The sequence below is a fragment of the Condylura cristata genome, unplaced genomic scaffold (assembly GCF_000260355.1).
Source record: "Condylura cristata isolate star-nosed mole 26May11 unplaced genomic scaffold, ConCri1.0 scaffold00009, whole genome shotgun sequence".
In the NCBI taxonomy this organism is placed as follows: Eukaryota; Metazoa; Chordata; class Mammalia; order Eulipotyphla; family Talpidae; genus Condylura; species Condylura cristata.
Window position 1 is genome coordinate 60,550,375 of NW_004567110.1, and position 24,629 is coordinate 60,575,003.

The 24,629-nt window shown below is 33.8% G+C and overlaps 1 protein-coding gene across 6 annotated transcripts in view; it reads right to left on the reverse strand.

The window, feature by feature from the left end:
• SNTG1 (syntrophin, gamma 1) overlaps positions 1 to 24,629 on the reverse strand; it is a 682,373-nt gene that overhangs the window by 126,752 nt on the left and 530,992 nt on the right. For all 6 annotated transcript variants that reach the window (XM_012723045.1, XM_012723047.1, XM_012723046.1 and 3 more), the window contains 3 exons: positions 20,158 to 20,240; positions 13,871 to 14,001; positions 6,052 to 6,181 (listed from right to left, as the gene is read on the reverse strand). In XM_012723045.1, coding sequence (XP_012578499.1) covers positions 6,052 to 6,181; positions 13,871 to 14,001; positions 20,158 to 20,240 — 344 coding nt within the window. The remainder of the gene's footprint in view (positions 1 to 6,051; positions 6,182 to 13,870; positions 14,002 to 20,157; positions 20,241 to 24,629) is intronic.

Consider the following 24,629-nt stretch of genomic DNA (forward strand, 5'->3'; position numbering starts at 1 on the left):
AAAAAAAAAAAAAAAAAAAGCACAAAATGATGTAAAAATAAACTGTTGTAAAAAAAAAGTAGAATTTACAAAACACTTCTGAAATTGAGAGGATTATAAAAAATGACTATGAACATTTGTATGTAGTAAGTTGAATAAACTATAAAAGGTCAAATTCCTAGAAATATACAATCCTTGACTTTGAATCAGGGAGAAATAGAAAACAAGAACAGAGAAATTACAAGGGAATTGAATGAAAAAAAAAAGTTCTGTATCAGATGATTTCACTAAATGAGTTCCATCAAACATTCAAAGATGTTCTAGTACCCACCCTTCTCAAACATTAAAAAAAAAAAATGAGCTAAAGGAATACTGCAAACACATTTTATCAGATCACTGGATGCCAATAACAGACCAGAAATAGAGCCTAAGAAATGTACTGTTTGCTAAATCTTTATTGAGGGAGGATGTTCAATGCAAAGTAAGCAAGAATGAAAAGGAAAGGACAGCAAGACAGATTGGCAGAAAGCAAGTAAGTGGTAAATTTCCTGATTTACTGGCTGAACACACTTATATAGTATTTAGCCAATTTAAATGTGCACAGACAGTGTAGTCACTGCCTTCAAACAGTTCATTTATTGAGCAAAGGTAAGTCATTTGCTATCTAGCTTCTTTTGTACCTGTTTTGTAGTGGACCATGTACAGTAGGTCTGAGAGCAATTGGCGGGTTCTGTGTGATCAGTTCCCGCCATGTGGCCATGATGAAGCCTGCTTGGAGAACAGTGGTAGGCACTGGTATGGGTATGCTAGAGTGTTATGTAAATTCCAGTAGCAGTGGATCTGCTGGAACATTAATTGCTGGGCATGCTCTTACTTAGAAGAAAAGGAAAATAATGAGGCGTTGTCACTTATATGTGGAATATATAGAAACAAAACAAATGGGTTCAAGCAGGCAGAGACAATTGGATGAAGGATGACATATAAATTGTGTTCAGTGAAACTGTCCCATTTGATTATAATTGCTTTATTCTGTTGACATGAAAGCTGATGTTTTGGTGTGTGGAAATGTTAATCACCAGACAGTATTTAATTTTTTTTTTCACTTTGGTAGTTCTCCAAAAGTCAAAGTAGTTTAAAAAAAAAGTCAAAATTATGCATATACTATCATATTCCAACTTGCCCTTGTTTTTCTTCTAATGTAAATTACTGATTCTGCAATTGTCAAATTTCACTCTCTGTAATTCATTTTTTACTTGATGCCTGCATATCTGACATTCATATTTTGGTGTATGAGGAAAAACAATGAAGAAAACAACACTAAGAAGTACATCTCAGGGCTCAGAAATATCAGAAGCTTAAAAAAAAAAAAGAAAAAAAAATTTCTGAGTAAGCAACACCCATGCCTGTCAAAACCACACTCTGCAACCTCTGATCACAGTTTTTAGTTCATTTTTGGTAAATCTCCTCTAGGCTAGGCTTTATCATGACTTTCAATTCACCTACAAGCTTTGTTGAGTCTTTCCAATCTGGCAGACATAAGACGTTTTTTCTTTAACCTTTCACAACCAACATTTTTATGGGAAAACATTTCATTTCTCTGAACTGACAAGTGCTTGCCATGGAACAATGCAGAGCTCTATAGGTTAAATAAATGGTTTCCAAATATATATTTTTAAATTTTCCTTTAAGACTAAAGAATATAGGATCCATCCCTGGAGGTGCAATGGATTAAAAGCACCACACTATGAAGCTGGTGGCAGACACATCATCACAAGTTCAAATCCCTCGCCAGGGAGATGAACCACATGGTACAGAAGACTTCTCCTGTCTCGCCCGCTGCTCCCCTTAGCAGTGTACTTCATCAGTCTGCCTGTTCTGCTACCTGCTCTATCTCTGGTGAAATCTTTCACTGCTCCTGCACCTCTGGCCTGTATCCCAGTTCTGTATACATACATAAATAAATCTTTATTAAAAAAAAAAAAAAACTACAGAATATAGATGGGTGCAATGCCTCCTGAGTAGAAAGAAACAGATGATTAAAAGTGTCTGTGTGTATCTTGATGGAATCTATCCACAAAAAAAAAAAAAAAAAAAACCACAGGGGTATTTGCAAACCATATATATTTTCTGTCTGATTACCATATTTTAATATCAAGCAATAAGGTAAATATTGTCAATTACCTGTCTCTGAAGTTTTTACAATTTTCTTTTCTCACTTATATTCTATATGCAAGAAAAGGTTGAGACTAACACTTTGAGGTTAACATAGTACTGAGTTCAAGAGAATAAGAAGTAAGCATTATTTCACTAAAAAGTTTCTGGAAAATTTTCTATTCACTTGAGAAAAGATGAGAGATGTAGATATGGTGATATTTATCTTTCTTCAACTTCTTACCTATCCTGAACAGTGAAGTGTTTGGAACTCTCACAGCCCTTGCGTGACCAACAAGTGGTAAAATATAGTAAAAGCCAAAATAATAATGGTGGAGAAGAGAAATATGTATATTAATAGCAGAAGTTTTTGTACTTTCTCAAATATTAAACAAAGCTAGTAAACCACTATCAAAATCCTTGACATTTAGAAATAAAAGTCAATTATCCCACCATTGCTTATGGTTTCTCTCCCCCTCTCTAATTAATGCAGTCTCATTGTGATATTATACGTACATATGTAAATCAACAATGTGTATTTTTCATTAATGCACATTAATACACAGCTGTTCCCATTTGTCTCATACGATACAAATATAGGAGAGAAAAGTTACTCTCTTTCACATACATTTCATATAACACATTTCATTCCAATAAAGAAATGTGTGAATAAATTAGATATGAAAGAATTTACAACAGAAGAAGAGATTTATTTATATGAGCAGTAACCTTACAGGAAACGTAGCATAATATTCCCTTTGTTTATCACTTTATTATTGTGATAAAGATTGGCAAGTAATATTGGGTTTATTAAACCCTATTGTAAATGAACTTTTTTTTTTATCTTTCTCCTTCACCTCATTTACTTATGCATACAGAACTGGGGTACAGGCCAGAGGCATGGGGCGCTGAGAGAATTCACCAGAGACAGAGTGGGGAGCAGAACAGGCAGAATGACTAAGTACACTGCTGAGGGGCACAGCAGGCAAGACAGAAGAGGTCTGCCATGCCATGTGGGTCACCTCCGGGGCAGGAGCAAACTCAAGCAAAGCTGGGTCCAGCTTCCCAGTGCTGTGCTTTAGCCCACTGCATCACCGGGGAGGGTATTATCTCTTGGATTTTTTTATTTTTATGTATATTGTTAGTATTTTGATAGCATAGGGTTTCCAGCCTCATTTATAATCACTGTAGCTACCATAGTCCTCCACCATTCCCACCATAATCCTTTGCGCATATACCACCCACCTTCCCATATTTTCCCTCTATGGTTACTTCAGATTATGGTCAGCTTTCAAAGGTTGGTTTCATTACTATCTTTGATTGTTTGCTTGGTTTCACTATATTACACATATAAGTGAACAGCAACAGATACTCATCTTTCTCCTCTGGTTTACTTTACCTAGCATAATCCTGCTCTCTTTTTTAAATTTGAGGGGGATGAAGTATAGCTTTTCGGCTAGCTACATCATAGTTGCTTAATGGTCTAATCATTAACAGATTTTAACTTATTTAATTTATTTAAACTCAGATTCATCAACATTCTGTCACCCAAACACTACTTTAAGAATATTAAAAAGCTACTTGACTAAACAAAGTTGTGCAGCATCATGCATAAAAAGATAATAATACTAGCCTTATTCCTGGTTTATGGAATGAATCTAGAATGCAACTGGAGAGAAAAAAAATGAAAATGTTGTGACATTATTTATAGGTCAGTATGTTTCAAATCCCTCCTTCATTTAACTTTGATGCTTGTTTGAGCAGAAATATGAAACCAAACTCTCAAAACTAGTAAACATAGAAGCTAGAATTCATAAAGTCTGATGAGACTAAAGTATTTGCTTTGTCCATGCTTTAAAAATATTTCTGCCAAAGCATCAATCATGGTTCCCTTTGATTAAATAATGGAATGTTTTGAAGTTGTACTTCTTCCTAATATGCACAAAACAGTAAGAAAACTAGACCAAACTCTGATAATGCTAAAGTAACTTCTTTCTAGTTACTTATAATCAGTGTCATTTCTTTCATTAAAATTATCAACTGTATTAACTATCTAAAAGAAAGCATCCATTGTATATTCAGGGCAGTAGGTATAACTTTAACTTGCTATTGTTATTGTGTCTAATGAGTGTCTACTTTTTTTTTCATTCTAAAGAAGCAGGTATTTTATTACAATAATGACCCATGCTTGTCTGCTCTAGTGCCAACCACTCAACAGGAAAAAATATGGTAGAATGCAGTCCTATTTAGGGAAGTGATGTCAAAAGACTGCCAGTTAGTGGTAATGAACAAGAGTCTTTCCTATTAATATATATTGGCCAGCAGGGGCCTCTCTGGCAGCAGAGTATAGCAAACTGGAGATTTACATAGGGATTTAATTCCTTCTACAGGACTAAGTTAATAAATGATCAAGAAACTCCTTACTAAACTGGATATAGAGTAATTTGTAGACAGGGGTGCACACTCTGGCTGTGTTATATTTCTGCTTCATCAGTTAACACCTCAACACTGAAACATTCCACATTCCCCAGTAGTGTGGGGGCCAACTCAAGTTTACAACTGACTAAAAATCACCATGCTTCTAGCTTACTTGAATCCTCTGTGCCCTTACACCTATTTATTAAGCATCACACTACCTAAGAAACACACAAGCAAATTAATAAAACCTACACTTTCATTTATATTCTTGCAACTGTATCATATGGAATAGTATCACTTTTTCTACATTTTGGTCAAATAAATTTTTACACAAACTACAAGAAAAATTATTTAACACTACATATTGCTTTTATATGAAAACTGATTACATAATCAAAAGGTCTCCTGATTAGAATATAATAGCAAGGAAATGAAATAACAGCTAGATAACTTTTATTACAGTGCTACAACACTATCAGAAAAGAGTATGGACCTCCCAGATGCTAACATACATGGATATAGTTACCTGTTTTCAGAAGTTTCAGGGTAAGCACTTACCACAGATATTTGATATTTAAAAATAAGCAATAGTTTTGGCTTATCCTCCTTTATGTTTCAAAAGGATAGAGACACTTATTCTTCCCTGCTTTTTAAATTGTTAAGTGTTGGTATTTTTTTAAGCTCTCATTAACCATTTCATTTAGCACGTATCATATATATATATATATATACTCTTAAATGCAAAGCATTGACCTCTCTACAAGCATGGGATGTCTAAAACAAAACAAAACAAAAAATTAAGTCTGGATTTCTCTGGTTTCAGGAAATTATCCAGGTGGGGAGGATACTCGCCCCAATCTATCTAAAGATGCTAGACACACGCCTGCATGATTTCTTTTTGACAAGAAAAACACTTAGGTTTCCCAAAAGGAATTTCTGATAAACAACAGCAGTACAAAAGACACGGGTTTTATCCTATGTGTATACATATTGTCAGCTTTAATACAGGTATTACAATGAACACTTTTGTTAGCAATCACAAACGAAATTGAACATATCAAAGCAACTAGCAAGGCAATGGGAGGCCTTTCCATTGTTCCTGTGGCAGTGCCACTGGGAAAGAGCTTCAGACTCCACGGTGATCCCCTCAACTCCTCTCCTATCCTTTAAATATGCTCCACCAAATTCTAAGATCAATAATGCTCTCCTGAAATTCAACATTATTTTAGTGCAAATATTTGCACATATTTATATTTAGTTAGTACATGCTACATCTATATTAATTCATTAATTAATGTAAACGCCTATAATGCTAGTAAATAGAGTGTATTTGTGAGAATATCCTTGTTCTTACAGATGTGTTAAAATTATCTTAAAGTATTTAATCCAAAATAACTTTCATGATAGATTAAAGTGTCTCAATCTTAGTTTTGCAGTTAATGCAAAACTGTACATGTCCCATATGAAACTCAATGGCCAGACACACCAAGGAGCATTACTTACATTGTGCTTTGTCAGATTTGAAATATTAGTTGCTATTGCTTGAAGCCAATCAATGCAGTCTTCAGCAGAGAGGCATTGAATAATCCCACTGCAGACTCCATCCACCGCAATGACTTGAAAAGCATTCTGCCTATTATAATATCAGAATAAATTAAATCAAAACCCATGTTATTTAATTATTTGCAACTTGTAATAGTATCTGTTGAAATTTATTCTTTCCAAACATATGCATATAGCTTCACATTGTTATTTGCTTATTTTTCTTTGTGAATACATCTGATTTTTTTTAAGATTTATTTATTTATGCATACAGAGCTGGGGTACAGACCCGAGGTACAGGGGCTGTGAGAGGATTTACCAGTGAAAGAGTGGGGAACAAAACAGAGAGACTGATGATGTATATTGCTGAGGGGAGTAGTGTGCTGGTAGGAGAGGTCTGCTGCACCATGTGGATCACTTCTGGGGCAGGCGGGGATGGAACTCATTTTGAACTGGCTTTAGCTTCTTAGTGCAGTGCTTTAACCCTCTGTGCCACCAGGATAGGCCCTGCTTTTATTTTTATTTATTTATTTATTTTTAATCTTACTGTTTTTCATTGCAACAGCATTGGTTTACTATACCATATAATGTTTAGAGATATTTAAAGTTAGAGATGCACACCTTTTCTAAGGCATGACACCACACTATGTTCATCAACAAAATACCTATAACCCACTGACATAGTCCATGGGGCACCCTCCATCATTAAGCCCCTATTCTCTACCATAAATTTTTGTAATTTTTGGTAGACTTAATTCTGCAGTTCCATTTCGAGGGTTTGGTTTGCTTAATTTTATGTTTTTTTTTTTTTTGTACATTGTTCCTTTATATTTCATATATGAGAGAGATCATTTAGTACTTGCTTTTCTTCTTCCAAATAATTACATTTAGCATAATCCCCACCAGTTCCATTCATTTAGTCACAAATGAAAAAATTAAATGTGAACTTAGTATATCATTAATTATTTTAGCTTTTTTACATCATTGTTCCTTTTTGTACAGTATTTGATTTCTTTCCATAAATGTAGTCCACATATTCTCCCTTTGCCAGATCACCTATGAACTGTTACCAGATTCCCTTCTGTCCTCTCCTCCTATAATTTGATTCCTACTCCCTTGCTGCATGCCTCAGATCTATGGTCAGTTTGATAGTTGTGCCATTTTCTTGACCTTTGCTTAGTTTCTCTATATTCTGAATATGCATGAAACCATGTTTATATTTTTATTTTCTTTTTTAATATTGAGTTATTTATGCATGCAGAACTAGGGTACAGGCCAGAGGTGCAGGGGCAGTGATAAGAATCACTCACCAGAGCAAGGAGTAGAACAGGCAGATCTATGATGCACATTGCTGAGGGGAGCAGCAGGAAGGCCAGAGGAGGTCTGCTGCACCATGTAGATCACCTCCGGGGTAGCGGATTGAGCTCATACTGAAGGGGCTGTGGCCCCCTTGCAGTGCTGCACTTTAACCTGCTGCACCACCAGGGAGGGCCCCATATATATATAATCTTTATATAATCTTCTATAATACTAGGCTTATCTGTTTATTTATACACACACATATATATATAAACAGATAAGCCTAGGATTATAGAAGATTAGTAACTCAGATTTTATCTCTATAAGGACTGTATCATATGCACAATTACAAAGTTTACAAATTTGTTCTAAGTGTATTAACTTTAATCAGCTAAAATATCAGACTGCCAATGGTGATTTTCCATCAGTAGTAGAGCTTAAGAATTTAAAATATCTTACTATTTAAAATAATGTTACATAACTGTAGAATACTTGAGTGGTGGGAAGACTATGGAAACATTTGAGAGGAGAACTCTACATTGTGAATAAACAAAATACAAAAAGTAAAATGTCTTACTGATGAATATAAAAATTAAAACAAATTAAGTTATGGAAAGTTATTTTCAGGCAGTGCATTTTTTTTTCTTCTTACAAACTCAAACACATTACATTATTCCATTATTCCAAACAAACATTCCTTGTGTAGTTTATTCCTTTCCATTAAGTTGAACAGGTAACAGTGATGCAGAAGGTAATAAAATGGGAAAATCAAATCATTAAAGTTTTAGAGAGCATCTTTAAATTCTATGTAAACAATTAATGGGGTATCTTTTTAACTTTTTCTAACAAAAACAGGAGTAAAGAATCAATAAAAAAAATGTGCAGATTAGTCACTGCACTTAAGGAAAAGTTTGATTGCTATGTAAATACCCACCATTTGCATAAGATTAGGTCATGAAAATTTAGACCTGGATTGATAGAAACTTTTTATCTTAAAAGATCTTTAAGAGGATCTGCACTTTATGACCTACAATATTTTTTTATTCCATTGTAAATAGAAAACACATTGAAAAATATGAGGAATTGGTTATCAAAATAATAGGTAAACTTTAGTGTATCTAAATATTGTAAACTGCAGAAATAATTTTTGTGAAATAGCTATTATTTCCACTTTAGATTTTAAATGTCAAAGTTTCTCTACATTTTCATTTTCTAAATTTTAAGAAACTCTGTGGTACTTCAAACTGATATAATGTTTACCTACGCTAGTAGTCCCTTATCCACTCTATGTCATGAAATATTATCTCCCATTCAACTGAATGTCTCTTCATTTTGATTACTATCTATTCAGCTGTACAGAAGATGGTTAGTTTAATGTAGTTCCAGCATTTTTTTAAAGATTTATTTATTTATTTATACAGAACTGGGGTACAGGCCAGAGATGTGGAGGGTGAGCGGATTCACCAGAGACAGACCACAGAGAAGAACAGGCAGATCAACAAAGTACACTGCTGAGGGGAGCAGCAGGCGGTCGGGAGAGGTCTGCCGCGCCATGTGGTCTCCTCCTGGGCAGGCAGAGATTGAACTCATGCGGAAGTGGCTTTAGTGTCTTAGTGCTGTGCTTTAACATGCAGCCCCACCAGGGAGGGCCAGTCCCAGCTTTTTATCTTTTTTTGTTTGTTTTGCTTACTTCTGGAGAAGAATTCTGAAAGGTGTCTCTGAGGTTATGTCATGGAATATTTTTCCTGTTTTATTTTATATATTGTATGGTGTCAGGTCTATATTAAAGTCTTTCATCAATTTTGAGGTTTTTTTTTTTTTATGGTGTGAGATAGTAATTTAGGTTAATTATTTGGCATGTTGTAGTACAGTTTTCTCAACACAATTTATTAAAGAGACATTCCTTGTTCCAGTGTATATTCCTTGCTCCTTTTTAATAAATTAGTTGACTTATATGTTCGGTTTTATTTATAGACTTTCAATTCATTTCCATTGGTCTTTGTGTCCGTTTTGTTCCAATGCCATTCTGTTTTTACTATAATAACTTTTCAATATTGTTTGAGTCCTGGGAATGAATGTTTCCATTCTTCCTCTTTTAGTCAGGAGAGCTTTCGTTTTGGGTTTTCTTGTGATTCCAATTTTTTTTTTTATAGTGCATGCAATACTACATTTAAAAAAAAAATAGTAATCATTTCCATATGCAGGAATGCTGAGAGGTTTCACCAGAGACAGAGCAGGGAGCAGAACAGGCCAACTGATGAAGTACACTGTGGGTGAGGAAGGTACGCTAAGCGCTCTGGGGTGGGGGATTGAACTCATGCTGGAGTGGCTTTAGCTTCCTAGTGCTGTGCTTTACCTGATTTGCCACGAGGGAGGGTTCTGATTCCAAATTAATTTTAAAAGATTTGTTCTATTTTCTTGAAGAGTGCCATTCATAGTTGTATTGGCATTGTGCTGAATCTATTAATTGTTTTATGTAGAATGGCCATTTTGATAACATTTGAGTTTAGACAGCTCCATAAAAAACAATGCAAGAAGTCCAATAAAAAATAAGCAGGATAATAAAAATAATATATTTTTACAAAGAAGAAATGCAAGCGGCTAACAGGCACATGAAAAATGTTCAACACCGTTCATTATTAGTGAAATGCAAATCAAAATCATGATATACCACTTTACACCAGTGAGTGGCCCACATTAAAGAAACTTGGAAATAGCAAATGCTAGAGAGGAAATGACAATAAAGAAACCCTCTGAGGATCCTGGTGGGAATTTAACTGATCCAGACACTATGAAAAGCTATGTGGAGTTTCCTCAGAACAGTAAAATGAATCTACTATGTAATGCACTGGTTCCACTGATTGGGAAATACCCAAAGGGTAAAAACTATAATTTGAAAAAAAGCTGCAGTCCTGTGTTTCTTGCAGCACTATATATAATAGCCAAGATATGGAGACAAACCAAATTCTCCAAAATAAATGACTGAAGTAAAAATGCGTGGGAAATTTATACAATGGATTATTACTCAGCAATCAAAATAGACATTTGTGGCAACATGTATAGAACTAGAAAGGATTTTGCTAGCCAAAGTAAGTCATAAGAAATATATATACATATATATATGTATATATATATGTATGTATATATGTATATATATATATATATATATACACATATTATATATTACCTTGTTTCTAACTTTTCAGTTTAAATTGAAGGAAGTCTGTTCGTGAATATAAGTGAACTGTTTGAACAGACTGATGGCGTGCATATGACCCTTTGTAAAACAGATCATAAAGATTAGAGTCAAGGTCATATTTCTTCCTTTATTAGTGAATAAATAAGACTTTTGGCAAATTAGTTTACTTATTTGTCACTAAACTTCCCCTGAAAAAAAAAATGAGAGTAATATTGTAGATTTAATATGTATTTATGAAGTAACTGGTGGGAACATTTTGTTTCATCTTTTGGTTGGATCTTTTCTGATTTTTTAATGTTGTGAGACATTAAACTTTTAACATCAATTATATGTATAAATAAACTTTTAACATATTATGAATGCCTATATTAAATTATTATTTACTTTTAGCTAATTTCAGTATGAATGATTTTATGTACTTTATTTAGTTTATTTTAGTTGAGGTAATATATGATGCCTCCATGAGAATAATAACACCTATTACACCCCCATCAAATCACCCATATTTCACTACCAGAGTTGATTATGCTTTCTTCCCTCTTTTTCTTATACTTCTCCCAACCCCTCTCCCCTCTTGATCACATAAAATACACATGTATTTGCTGAAAAAGATTCCCTAGATAACTGAAGCTATGAATGCTGATTTGTTTTTTAGTATTATGATTAAAAACATTTATATATTCTAAGGATTTCTGATCAGATCTGACAATATAATTTACTCTGAAGTGTTGCTGAATTTCAAAATAGATGTATCTTCTAAAATTAAAATTTCAACTTTTTTTGTATGAAAATATGCTTTCTACTACAAAACTTGTGCATATTTTTCAATATAATGTATGCATATGTAAAACTATACATACATTTATGATTTATTATAGTTGATGATTTATGTTTAATTCACTATTGATTTTATTTCACATGTAGGAAGATATTAAATTGGTGAGGGAAGAATAGGAGAAGGCCAAGTGTGAAAACATTCAAAATAAAAAGGATTATTTACAGAGACTGAAATAAAAAAGTTTGGAGAGTCTGGGCCACCATTTTCATGAGGAGGCCCACAGAAATGCAGTGCAAATAAGGTACATTCCCAGGCCCTACCTGGTGACACACTGGGTTAAAGCACTGCACTAGAAGCTAGCCAGCTGCTTCAACAGGAGATCGATCCCCTGCGAGGGAGGGGACCCACATGGTGTGGCCTACCCTGTCCCTTCTAATGCTCCACTCAACCCTTCAGCTGTGTATTTTATCAATCTGTCGGTTCTGCTCCCCATTCTGTCTCTGGTGAATCCTTTCTCCACTTCTAGCCTGCCCCCAGTTTTATATGCATAAATAAATAAAATCTTAAAAAATATAAGTTAGGCTCCCATTAAGAGGTATTTGTATGTCTTATCAGGAGCTTAACATTTGCAGGGGAACTATAGCTGCTGAACCATACATAGAAGACTCCTAGCTGCTAGGTCTGTGTGAACAGGGAAGGCTTGTTATAAGGGCTGTAAAACCAGCAAAATATAATATTATCAGTAAGTAAAATAAGCATGTTATGTCTTTTTATAATGGAATATGGGATATGAAGGAGAGGGTAGGGTCAAATACTTGAAAATTTGGTCTGACTAGATGAGGAAGGACAATGAAAACACTCTAGTATTGTCAAATTGCTTGGTGTGGAATAAAACCCCACACATTTAGTGAGTAGAAACATCAAAAATAGTGCTTCTTGTAAAAGTAAATGAGAGGCATATAAGAAGAGATGGTAGGTTTTTCCATAATAATATACTCACACGTAGTTTTTCTTTTCTTTACTGTCAATATTTTTAACAGTGTATTTTTCAATCCAAATTCTCTTGAAATATTGTACTCATAACCATCCAATAATAAATAGTGTTTCTCTGTCTTTTCAGTATTTTATTTCTGTAGTTGACATAATCAGCTATTTTCTTATATCTTATTTTTTTCTTCATCTATTTACTTTGTTTCTATTTCATATGTTGTATATTCACTGGTTCAACTTTCCCCCCATTATTTTCTAAATAAATACTCTTAAAAGTCTCGGCCCACCCTGGTGGTGCAACAAGTTAAAGCACAGCAGTAAGAAGCTAAAGCCACTTCAGCACGAGTTCAATGCCCGCCTGTCCCGGAGCTGATCTACTCGGCACAGCAGACCTCTCCTGACCCGCCTGCTGCTCCTCTTAGCAGTGTAATTTGTCAGTCATCCTGTTCTGCTCCCCACTTCATGGAATCTAAACAGATAGAATGTTTATAAATTTCATTCAAGTGGCAAATCACTAATAATAAATACATTGATAAGACATGCATACTATAGCACCTACAACAACTCCTCAAAATAATATACAACCTGATTATAGTATAGATTATAATAAGCCAAGAGCAAATTATAAAATGTCTAGGTATACCTAAAGAAGAATCAGAATGAGAATGTATGACTCTGAAATAGATTAAGAAAATTTGAAAAATTAGTATTTAAACAAGGTCTGGAAACTATGACCTAAGAACCAAGTCTAGCTTGCCACCTGTTTTTATAAATTCATTTTATTAGAACCAACATTTTCAATTGGTTATATTTGGTCTAAGGCTGTTTTCATGATACTACAGCAAAGCTGAATAGTAGCATCAGAGACAGCTGTAAAACCCAAAATACTATGTTTTTTTTTTTCTTGTAGAAAAGTGTTTGTGTTCCTAGAATTTCCATAAGAAAAATAAATAAAGCCAAATAATTTAAGGGATTGGAGGAAGAAATAAGTAAAAATTCACAACTTATAATAACACATATAATGAAGGGCTTCAATGAACCCAGTAAATATTTCCTTGTATATAGTTGATAAATTAAATTTAAAAGTCCCCAGCATAACTGACCAAGAAGAGAAAAATGAAATTCAAAGAATGAAAACAAAATCATTAGTATTCTAACACTCACTTTAAAAGATAAAGTGAAAATATTATAAATTGCATGAATATTTTGATATTTAAATGAACTATATAATCATCCTAAAAAAAAAGGCAATAATAACATATTAAAGCTGATCCAGGGAGACATTAAACAAACTGAATCCATTGCAATGAGTTAGTACTAGAGCCAGAGCATCATATACTTTTCCAGATTCAAAAATGTTTTGTTGTATCATACTATGCTTCTGTAGTTCTCTTACTATAATAAATGTGTTAGGGGAAAAGAAAAAAAAAAGGGGGGGGGAGGTAATGTTAAACATTTGACCATAGATCTCTTTGCAATCATCAAGAAACTAGAGCTCACTAACATGAACTCACCGACTCAAATCCGTCCCAGGCACATACTGAGAGAAGCGTGAATGAAGCAGAGGGATCAGCCGAAGATCACACCATCGCTTTTCCCACCTCAGACCTGGTGATGTTGGCCATGAAGAACATGATAATGTGTCCTAAAATAATGCAGATATTCACAATTGTGAGTTTTTTTTTCTTTTCTTTTCTGTGTAACGTGTTTAGAATTTTTTTTTCTACCTAAATAATATAATACCAGAAGAAACAGAATTGACACTGACAAGGAAATTGTATTCTTAACTTCTCTCTGAATTGATTTTTACAAAAAATGTGAATGACTCATTGAGACTAAGAATATGCACTGTAAGAAGGAACTATAAAAATTGAAATTGAGACATAATTCATTTGAAAATGGGAGAGATTGACTACAGATTTTGTTGTACTAGTAATAGAAATAAATTGTAGTTTCTTGTAAATATGTTTGAGTAAAATATTCTTATAAAATAGCTTTTGAAAAATAAAGGAAATATGCCTTGTTTTAACTTTGTATTTATAAAATGTTTGAATTTTCTTACATTATTTTAGTATCACATTTGTGAACTGCTGGTTTAAAATTATAAGGATTTTAAGATTCAGGTGATGTTTTCTGTTATTATTTCTATTATTATATACAGAAAATACATTCCTTTGAATAAGATTTGAGTTTTCTGCCTGAGGTTGATTCATGTTGTCTTTATATCAGAATTGACATAAAGAATTTTCTTCCTGACACTAGTATATGAAATAATGCTTCCCAGCATTAGTATATGTTGATATTTAAGTTGGCATGGGTTATAAAGCACTAAGGCTCAGTTAGATGAGGGACCTGCTGACATTGACTTATTTTTATTATGGAGAGTTTATAATTATTTTTATTTTATAAGTATTTTTCATTTTTGTAAAATGTATGCTTTTCAACCTCAGTTATAGTCCCCATGAATTCCCACCACCGATTAGCCTGTGTACCACCAACATAGTCCCTTTTGCTCTTCCCACCCTTTTTGATACTATTTCCCTATCCCTCCCTGAAGAATGTAGATAATGAATACTTTTTGAGTGACAATATTAGAGGAAATATTTGTTATTACAGATGTTAAAGCTCTAGTAGTCTAAATATCATTTCCTATTTCCAAAGATGAGGCTATCACACAGATCCTTATACAAGAAAAAAACTAAGCCATGTTAGAAGCATGCAAACTGTTGCCCTAATGTTTCAGCTGACAGATCTACCATAACATGTCACTTAATATTCATAATCAGCAGTAAGGATGTTGGAAAGAGTTTGTCTTGCTTATTTAACAGTTTTGCAATGTAATTTTAGACAAGTATATTGAAATATACTTCCTTATATTTCATTAAAATCACAAAAATTGGGTTTCTTTGGTGTCTCAGGGTTAAATCTCAGCACTATCAAGCTATTGCCAGCCACTGCAGTATGAATTTGAACCCCAGCTGGGGAGCTGATTCACATGAACAGCAGATTTCTTCTGTCTCACCTGTTACTCCTCTCAGCAGTGTGTTTCAGTAGCTCCACCTGCTCTTCTCCCCACTCTGTCTCTGGTCACTTCTGCCATCCCCCCACATCTCTGGCTTATCAATTATTTTATGCATAGATAAAGAATAAATCTTTCAAAAGCACAAAATCTCCCCTTTTTGTGTTTCATGAAAAAAAATGGATAGATAATATAAAATAACAAAACATTTAGAATGTAGAATACTAGTAGCAGTGATAGTTACAAATAAAGAAAAAGTATGAGTCTCTTCTGTTAAATTGTATAGATTTCATTAATTAGTCACTATAGAAATACATGTGATAGTTTTACATGATTTTCCAGTAGTATCTCAATATAATACCTCCAAATATGTCTTTATTTTATGTTTCCTCCTTAGAAAATTATATGAACTATTTGACTTCAGCTGTTGAAATTATTATTTTTAATTTCTTTCATTTTACAGATTTACTACAGTGTGCATTTTTAATATTACTTATCTAATCATTAAAGTGGAATATAAATTGGATTTCTAACACTTTAACAATAGCATCAGTATGATTTTAATTGTATATAAAATAAATTAAAAACAATAATTTTTAGGACCATAACTGTATTTCAACAACTCTACTCTTCAAACAATAACATTGTTTCCTGCAATGTATACAAATGCCTAGTAACATGTTACCTACCTGCAACTAAAATAAGACTATATGTCAATTATACTTTAATAATAAAAAGGTTGTTGGCTTTGTTAATTTTACAAGTTTTATGGGACAAGTAATATTTACAGAGTTTGTTTTAACAGTCTTCAAGATGTAATGTAGTTTGGAAATGTATTGCAAAATTTCTTATTGTCACAATAAACTGAAAAACAATTATCTTACTAAAGTATGATGACATAAGGACAAAATGCTGATCTAATATTTGTGAGATACCTGGCATAAAATGTTAATTAAAGTCATATAGACATGAAAAATGCTTCTCAGAATCTGTTTAACTGATTATCTGATTTAAATCTCCTGGTGAGAAAAAGTAAAATCCCTTTCCTCTCATTATACTGGCAAACTTTATGACTCTTGTAAACCCTAAAATGGGTTACCTCAAAGTTCTAGAAGATCTAGATTGTATGTTCATATAGTAGGTTAACATATTACAAGGTGTTCTCCCACAAAGAAAGCTATATAGCAGGTTATGTTAACACACTACAGGACATTTTCCCACAAAGAATTTTCCTTGGCATATACTAGGGAGTTTTGAAATTTGTTTCCTAGATCCATTAATTAGAATAAAATACAGAGCTATCTAGACTCAGGACAGGGTTGAGGATTTTTAGACAGACTGTAGAACAGAATGTTTCTCATTGGAGAATATCTAAAATAAGCACACATGCTGAGAAAATTATGTTTAATAATGTACAATTTCTTCAGAGTTCCCACTGCCCAATATTTCCTTTTATTGGTGAGTCAGGAGAAAATATATGTTTGACTGTTGTAAATTAACTTTGCAAATACAAATGCCCCACATTTAACTCCTGTAAATATCTCCTAAAGATACTGGAGAAAAAAATAAATAAATAAAAGCATTGGGCAGGTGCATAATGTAATAGACCTAATTCTTTTGTGGGAGTTAAAGCAAATGTTCTTTAATCTCTCAGTTTGTTGTGTTCGATTAAGTCAGATGTTAAAAATATATGGAAACCATTTGTTCCCTGATAGTAGAATACTAATACACATTCTCTGTCTCTGGTGAGTCCTCTTGCCACCCCTGAGCCTCTGGCCTGTACCCCAGTTCTGTATGCACAAATAGATCTTAAAAAAAAAAAAGTTACTTTTCAAGCAAATATAGTTTTAATTCATTTAAAAATCTAGAAATAGTTTTGTATATGCCAATGAGTAAAAAAAAAATTAGAATTATTTAAAAAAAAACATGTATTTATGTATGCAGGTAGTGGAAAATAAGCCAGAATTATGGGGAGTTGAGAATACCAGAGAGAGTGGGGAGCAGAACAGGTAGATCTACTGAAGTTCACTACTGAATGGAACAGAGGGTGAGGTAGGAGAGGTGCTAAGCCATGTGGGTTAGCTGGGGATAACTTGATAGTGCTGTTTATTTAACCACTGAGCGACCAGGGAGATCCCTAGAATGACTGTTTATTCACAGAGCTTCTATGTTGACTTTTCTATTTGTCATTATTATAGAGGAGACCAAGAGTTTGGACGCAAAAAGTAGAATAACTATTGCCTAGCAGTTTTCTCCCACTCTGAGGAAAAATATTTCTTTGTTCCTGTCTTAAGAGCAGTGCTGAGAGAGAGCATGTGGAGAATTCCTCAGGAAGAATAGGTGAGAGATGAGGAAAGCAGTGGAAGAAGAGGGGTGCAACCTGGTCAGAAATGTGAGCTTCTCTAGGCCCTCCCTGGTGGTGCAGCGGGTTAAAGCACTGCACTGAGAAGCTAAAGCCATTTCTGAATGAGTTCGATTCCCGCCTGCCCGGGAGGTGACCACATGGCGTAGCAGACCTCTCCTGGCCCACCCGCTGCTCCCCTCAGCAGTATACTTCATCCATCTGCCTGTTCTACTCCCCACTCTGTCTCTGGTGAATCCTCTCACCGATCCTGAGCCTCTGTCCTGTACCCCAGTTCTGTATGTACAAATAAATAAATCTTAATTAAAAAAAACAAACAAAAAACCAAAAAAAAAAAAAAAAAAAACAAGAAATGTGAGCTTCTCAAGATACACTTTTATGTCCACTGCCCAAGACCTGCAGGGCCTGACTTTCTACCCCTATCACTATGTCTCTGGAGTCACAGCAAGGTAAGGGCTGGAAAGCCCCCATTACTTGGTAAGAGTTTCCTTACATGATTGGTAAGCAAGATTTGGGACAGCCAACATTCCACAGCAATTGGGACCAAGAGCACCCGGACAGTAAATAGGAAAGGGTGTCAAAATTATCAAAAGCATCTACATTGAAAAAGAATGTGAGCAAAGTGGCTATTAAAGATGTAAAGATCTAGTTGTAAGAATTGTGTAGAATTAAGAAAGGAGCTAAAGAGAACACACCACACATACAGTTTTGAAACAGGGTGGCCCCCAGGAAAAGGGGAGGTTCCAGGTTCCCTGTTCTACTCAGAAAGACGGTGGAGCTGAGAGGTGAGAGGAAGAATCTGGAGAGGAGAATGAGGAGGAAGGAAGCAGGATGGAGAGCCAGAGGTGACCTGAGGGAGGCACATGGAGCAGAGACATATGTGAAGAAACTGTGCTTCTTCTGGTCCTGGACTAGTTGAAATAGATATGGGTGAGAGACCCATTGGGAGGTTAACTATGACAGTGTTTATCTTGATGTTGATGTTGCTCTTTTTCTCCCAGACTTGTGTGGCCATTTCTGACCCTTTTCTATTGGTGGGCCTTCAGGCCTTGCTTTGGACCAATCCTTTTTGGGTAGAATTTTACTCACGATGGGGATGGGTAATTTTGGATGTCTGATTTAGAAACTATATTCTTTGTCTTTTCTGTATTGCACACAAATTGTATTAAAGTTCCTTTCTATTAAAGGTCTTATATGTCTTGTCTTGATGCGGGAGATGGCAGAACCTTTTCAGAGCGGGCAGGTTTGGGGGTTCATTCATGCCCCTCTGCCTGCGCTGTAATAGTTTCTCATTAGGAATTAAATGTCACACAGATATTGTCATATCTACAGATAAGCATTTTAGAAAAATATCTATTATATAACAATTGTTTAGCCAGTAACAAATGTAAAAGAAGAAAAGATGAAGTACACATAAGTGTGCTATTTTATGCTTTGGTCTTGCTGAGGGTTCTTTTAGGAGAAAAACAGAGATAAAGTTAAAAAAAAAAGAAAAGAAAAGAAAAAAAAAAGAAAGAAAGCAACAACTTGGGTGCATAAACCACTCAGTTAAGAAATAACACTTGCAGATTTAGGTACAACAAAGGCCATTAAAAAATAATGATGCTAAAGATGTTCAAAAGTAATACTTTGAAGTAAAATGTCACAATTAGGTCAAGGATTTCAGATGAAGATTAATCATAAAAACCAGAAGAACAACCTATGTTTTGTAGAACTGAATATGTGAAATAGAAAAATAAAATTCTTAAAATCCACTCTGCTACACTTTGTGTTTGTGAGCAGAGGATAAAATTGTTAGTATTATGTATAATCAAAGAGAATTATTTTCTCTTTGGAGTATATGAAAGTTTTGAAGGGTGAAATAGAGCATTTCAAAAGTAGTTCTAAAAGGAATCTGTTTAGTTCAAACTACATAGAAAATAAAAAAAAATAAATTTTTTAAATGTACTTAAAATGCAATGTCAATTTTATCAATTATTAAATGTATATATTTTCTAATACCCTGTATCAACCATTATAGTTTAACACATTAGAATTAGTTAATTCCTGTTATGTGTGAATTGCTAAAACATTTTATCCAATGATAGTATTAATATAAGCTATACAATTTTAGGAAAAATGATAAAAATTATGTCTAATCATTTAGAAATTTAAGCTACAGACACAGTAATAAAGTGACTAAGTTTGTTTGGTTTGCAAGGGGATTAATATAAACTGAAAGGAAAAATCACTTTCAAAATTTGTTCTAATTAATATTTCTCCTATCTTATCATAATACCTAAATGATGTTGCAACCAAGGATCTCAGATCTATCAGATAAATCATATTCAATAATTGTCACCACATATTATAAATAAAATCTTCTTGGGATGTCATTTTGCTGTTTTTTGCTTAATGTAGACTATGACAAAGCAGCTTACTGTGTTGTTGGGATGATAGTTGAGATGTAAACCACTGTCACAAAGAGGAGAGGAGGTCCCACTGCTTTGATCACTTGGAGCACCTATGGAAGAAAACACACACACACACACACACACACACACAATAGCCCACTGGTTAGAATGTCAAATTAGTCTGGACTAAAACTATATATATATATATATATACACACACACACACACAGACACATATATACATACATATATGCACACACTATATATGTATGTGTATGTGTGTGAGTGTGTGTGTGTGTGTGTAACAGAATGCAATGTTGATTGATACTTCAATTCCACTAGCAGGGAACACCTTTTCATTCTGTGTGTATGTTTCTTATTTCTTCTTTTAATAAAGTCTACCTGCTCTACACTTTTTCACATTTTTGCTAAATTTATTGCTAATTTTAAATTTTTTGACACAATTATAGATGGTATTTTTCCAAATGTCTTTCTCTTTAAATATTTTTTATATTTAAATAATTTAAATATTTGCTTATAGAAAAGCAACTGATATTTATATATTTATATTATATGCTATTTTGTAGTATAGCTTTCCTTAATTGTACTGATTTATTGTTTTTAATTTGTCATTGTTCTTGTTAATGGAGCCAATAGGGTGCCTGTGTTTATTATCATGTCACCTGCAAATAATGATAGCTTTATGGCTGCTTTCCCAATGTGGATTCCTTTTACATATTTTTTTAATTAAATTTTTTTATTTTTTACATCATTTTTCATTTTGTGCATTTTTCCATCTCAGTTATAATCCCCATGGGTTTCCCACCATCAATTCACCTATGTGCCATCACCACAGTCCAGTGCACTCTTCCTTTCTCTTAAATAAGAGTGGTAGCTAGGACTTCCACAAATAGGTTTAGCTACAAGAGTGAAAGTGAACACCCTTATCTTGTCCTTGATCTTAGAGGAAGATTTTTCATGTTTCACCATTATGATAATGGCTATGGGTTTGTCATTACAGAATTTATTATTTTTGAGGTTTTATCCTCTATGTCCTTGTTTGTTTGTTTGTTTGTTTGAAAAAGAGATTTTACAATACTATAAATGGGTGTTGCATCATACAGATGATTCCACTGCATTGATATGACCATCTATTATGGAATTCATTGGCTAAGCTTATTTGAGGATTAATTTGGCTTCAGAAATATAAACTTTTAAAAAAATACAGCCTTACGCATTTATTATTTTATTTCACTACGCAAACTGACTTAAAATTATAAGCTATAATTAGTGCAGGATTTTTTACATATTTCATTTTAATGTATTTTAACTTACTTCAAAACCCTATATTCAGATGCCATATTTTTCCATGACAGAAAAAGATGATTATCTGTGTTTTATAAATGCTCATGATATAGTCTGTAATAGTCAATGTTATCATTGATGTTATCTAATTGTGTAAAACTACAATTAAAAAAAGGTTTCATTTTTTTAAGATTTATGTATTTATGCATACAGAACTGGGGTACAGGCCAGAGTTGCAGGGGTAGTGCGAGGATTCACCAGAGACAGAGTGGGGAGCAGAGCAGGCTGACAGACTAAGGACACTGCTGAGAGGAGCAGCGAGCGGGTCAGGAGAGGTCTGCCACGCCATGTGGGTCACCTCCAGGGAGGGATCAAACTCATGCTGAAGTGGATTTAGCTTCGTAGTGCTGTGTTTTAAACTGGTGTACCACCAGGGAGGGTTCAAGAAAGATTTCATTTTAATGACTGATAGGCACATGAAAAAATTCTCATAATAACTTATCAGGGAAATGAAAATATCAACTTCAATGAGCTATCACCTCACATCAGTAAAATTGGTCTGGAACAAGTGTTGGTGAAAATGGAATAACAGTGAGAAATATAGTAGGGATATAGTCTCAACATACTCCTATGAAAAACACTAGAGAGATACTTCATAATATTAAAAATAGAACTACCATATGATAGATCAATTGTATTCCTAGGTAGGCATCTACCCAAAAATGAAAAATAAATAAATAAATAACATGAAACAATGTATGCAGTCCCATGTTCATTACAGCCATCTTTGCAATAGCCAAGTCGTTGAAATAATTAAGTGAGCAAGAACACTTAGTCATAGATACATAATACAGTATTAATCCAATATAAAAAGATGGATTCTTTCCATTTGAGACAACATAGATAGAAATAGATAGGATAATGTTAAATGAAAATAAGTCAGAAAGAGAAAGACAGATACCACATTTGGTTTCATTCCTATGTGTATATGGAGAAACAAAACAAGAAATCAAGCAAAATCAAATAAAAAAACTTAAAAATATAATTGTGTGGACCCTCCCTGGTGGCACAGAGGGTTAAAAGCACAGCACTAAGACATGAAAGCCACTTCCGCATGAGTTCCATCTCCAACTGGAGGTGATCCACATGGCACTGCAGACCTCTCCTGACCTGCCCGCTGCTTCCCTCAGCAGTGTACTTTGTCAGTCAGCCTGTTCTGCTCCCCACTCTGTCTCTGGTGAATCCTTTCACCGCCCATGCACCTCTGGCCTGTACCCCAGTTCTGTATGAATAAATAAATACATCTTTTAAAAAAAGTATGATTGTGAAATTGAGGCTCCAAGATGGTGAGCAGCAGGGGGAAGAAAAAGGTGGGATAAGGTGTAATGAACTACAGTAAAGATCATGGATAACTTGGTTGTGATTGTGGTGTGAAGGAATGCATCTGAGGAAGTATGAGCCTCAGTATCTGAATTATAGACACACATATTAGTAAAAAATCAGTGTTACTTTGATAGACTTATTATTGATAAATCAATAAGAAATAATAAAAAAAGTCTGTACCCAAAGAGCTCATTCTCTGATACATAACTATCTAAAAATGGTACTTTGTGACATAAATATAAAGTGTTCTCAAATTTGACATCTAAGAAAAAACTAATCTTATATGTTAATAAATTCTGGTAAATATTTTTTAGAGATCAGCAATGTTTATCTTTCAGATTTTTTTATTTTCTGAGATTTTACCATTTGCTAATTTTTAGAGGCAAGGTGTTTATAAACACAAACACACATGTGTGTGTGTGTGTATATAGCTGATACTTTTAGTTATTTATAAATGCATTATTTCTTATGGTGTTCCCACTATTAAGAAATGTGTCATTAGTACTTTTGATTCCCAAATTTTATTTGACTACTTTACTTAAATTTAATTAGCTGAGTGCATTGACATTATTACATTCACTCATAATCTCAAAAATAAATATATTTGTTCTTTTATTTTGTTACTGTAAAATTCAGTAAATTTCTTGATGCTGTGTATAGAGTACCCATAACGTTTTCCATTGTTTAATTTTTAAATTTCATAGTTTTCTTTAGTTACTTTATCTTTTGACATGTATCTTCATCATATCCTTCTCAGGAGACACTATTTTGATAAACATACTAATTCAAAATATGTGTATTTTGAACTGAAAGAAATGAAAATACATAAGTTCATCTATATTACTATGTGAATTAGTTTTAACAGTTTACATATATAGGGTCCTCCCTGGTGACACAGCCTGTTAAAGTGCAGCACTGTGAAGCTAGTTGCAGCAGCTTTATGCCAGTCTGATCCCCACCCTGGAGGTGATCCATATGGCACACCAGACCTCTCCTGTCTTGCTCGCTGTTCCCCAAGCAGTATACTTAGTCAATCTGCCTGTTCTGCCCCCCACTCTGATTATAGTGAATCCTCTCACTGCCCTTGCACCTCTGGCCTGTACCCCAGTTCTGTATGAACAAATAAATCATAAAAAACCCATAAATTTATATGTAGAACAAAGATGAGTTAGATGAAAATCCACTGGTCCAACTTACATCTTAAGGAGTTATAAATGAAAAAAAAAATAAGCTAGAGTAAAAAAAAATAAATAAATACAATTGTAGAGTAGTGGGGAAAAAAATGATATTAACCAAGACAAAAATGGGCTCATTGGAAGGATTAATAAAATAACAGGAAAATAAGAGAAAAGAGAGAGAATCACAACATACTAATATAGGAGTGATGGAGGAGGCATTACTGAAAAACAACAGATAGTATAAAGAAGTGATGAAATGTGTAAGTACTTGCAAATCAACTGGCAAAAGAGCTTAATGTGCAAAAATACTGAAAAATATAAAACAGCTTATAAAACAGAAAATATCAAAAAAAAAGCCCTCTATGCATTCAAGATAGTAACTCATATAAAACAATTACTGTATTTCTAATCTCATATTGTCACTGTGATGAACATTAAAGAACAAGAAAATTCATTCTTCTACAAATTACTCAACACTCTCTATGAAGTCATAATAATCCTGGTACAAAAATCCCACAAAAACACTGTAAGAAAAGTTTATGCTTATCCCTAGTGAACAGAGATTTTCAAAAAGCTTAAAGAATAAATTTAGGGCCCTTACTGGTGGCAAAAGTGGTTAAAGCACAGAATTAT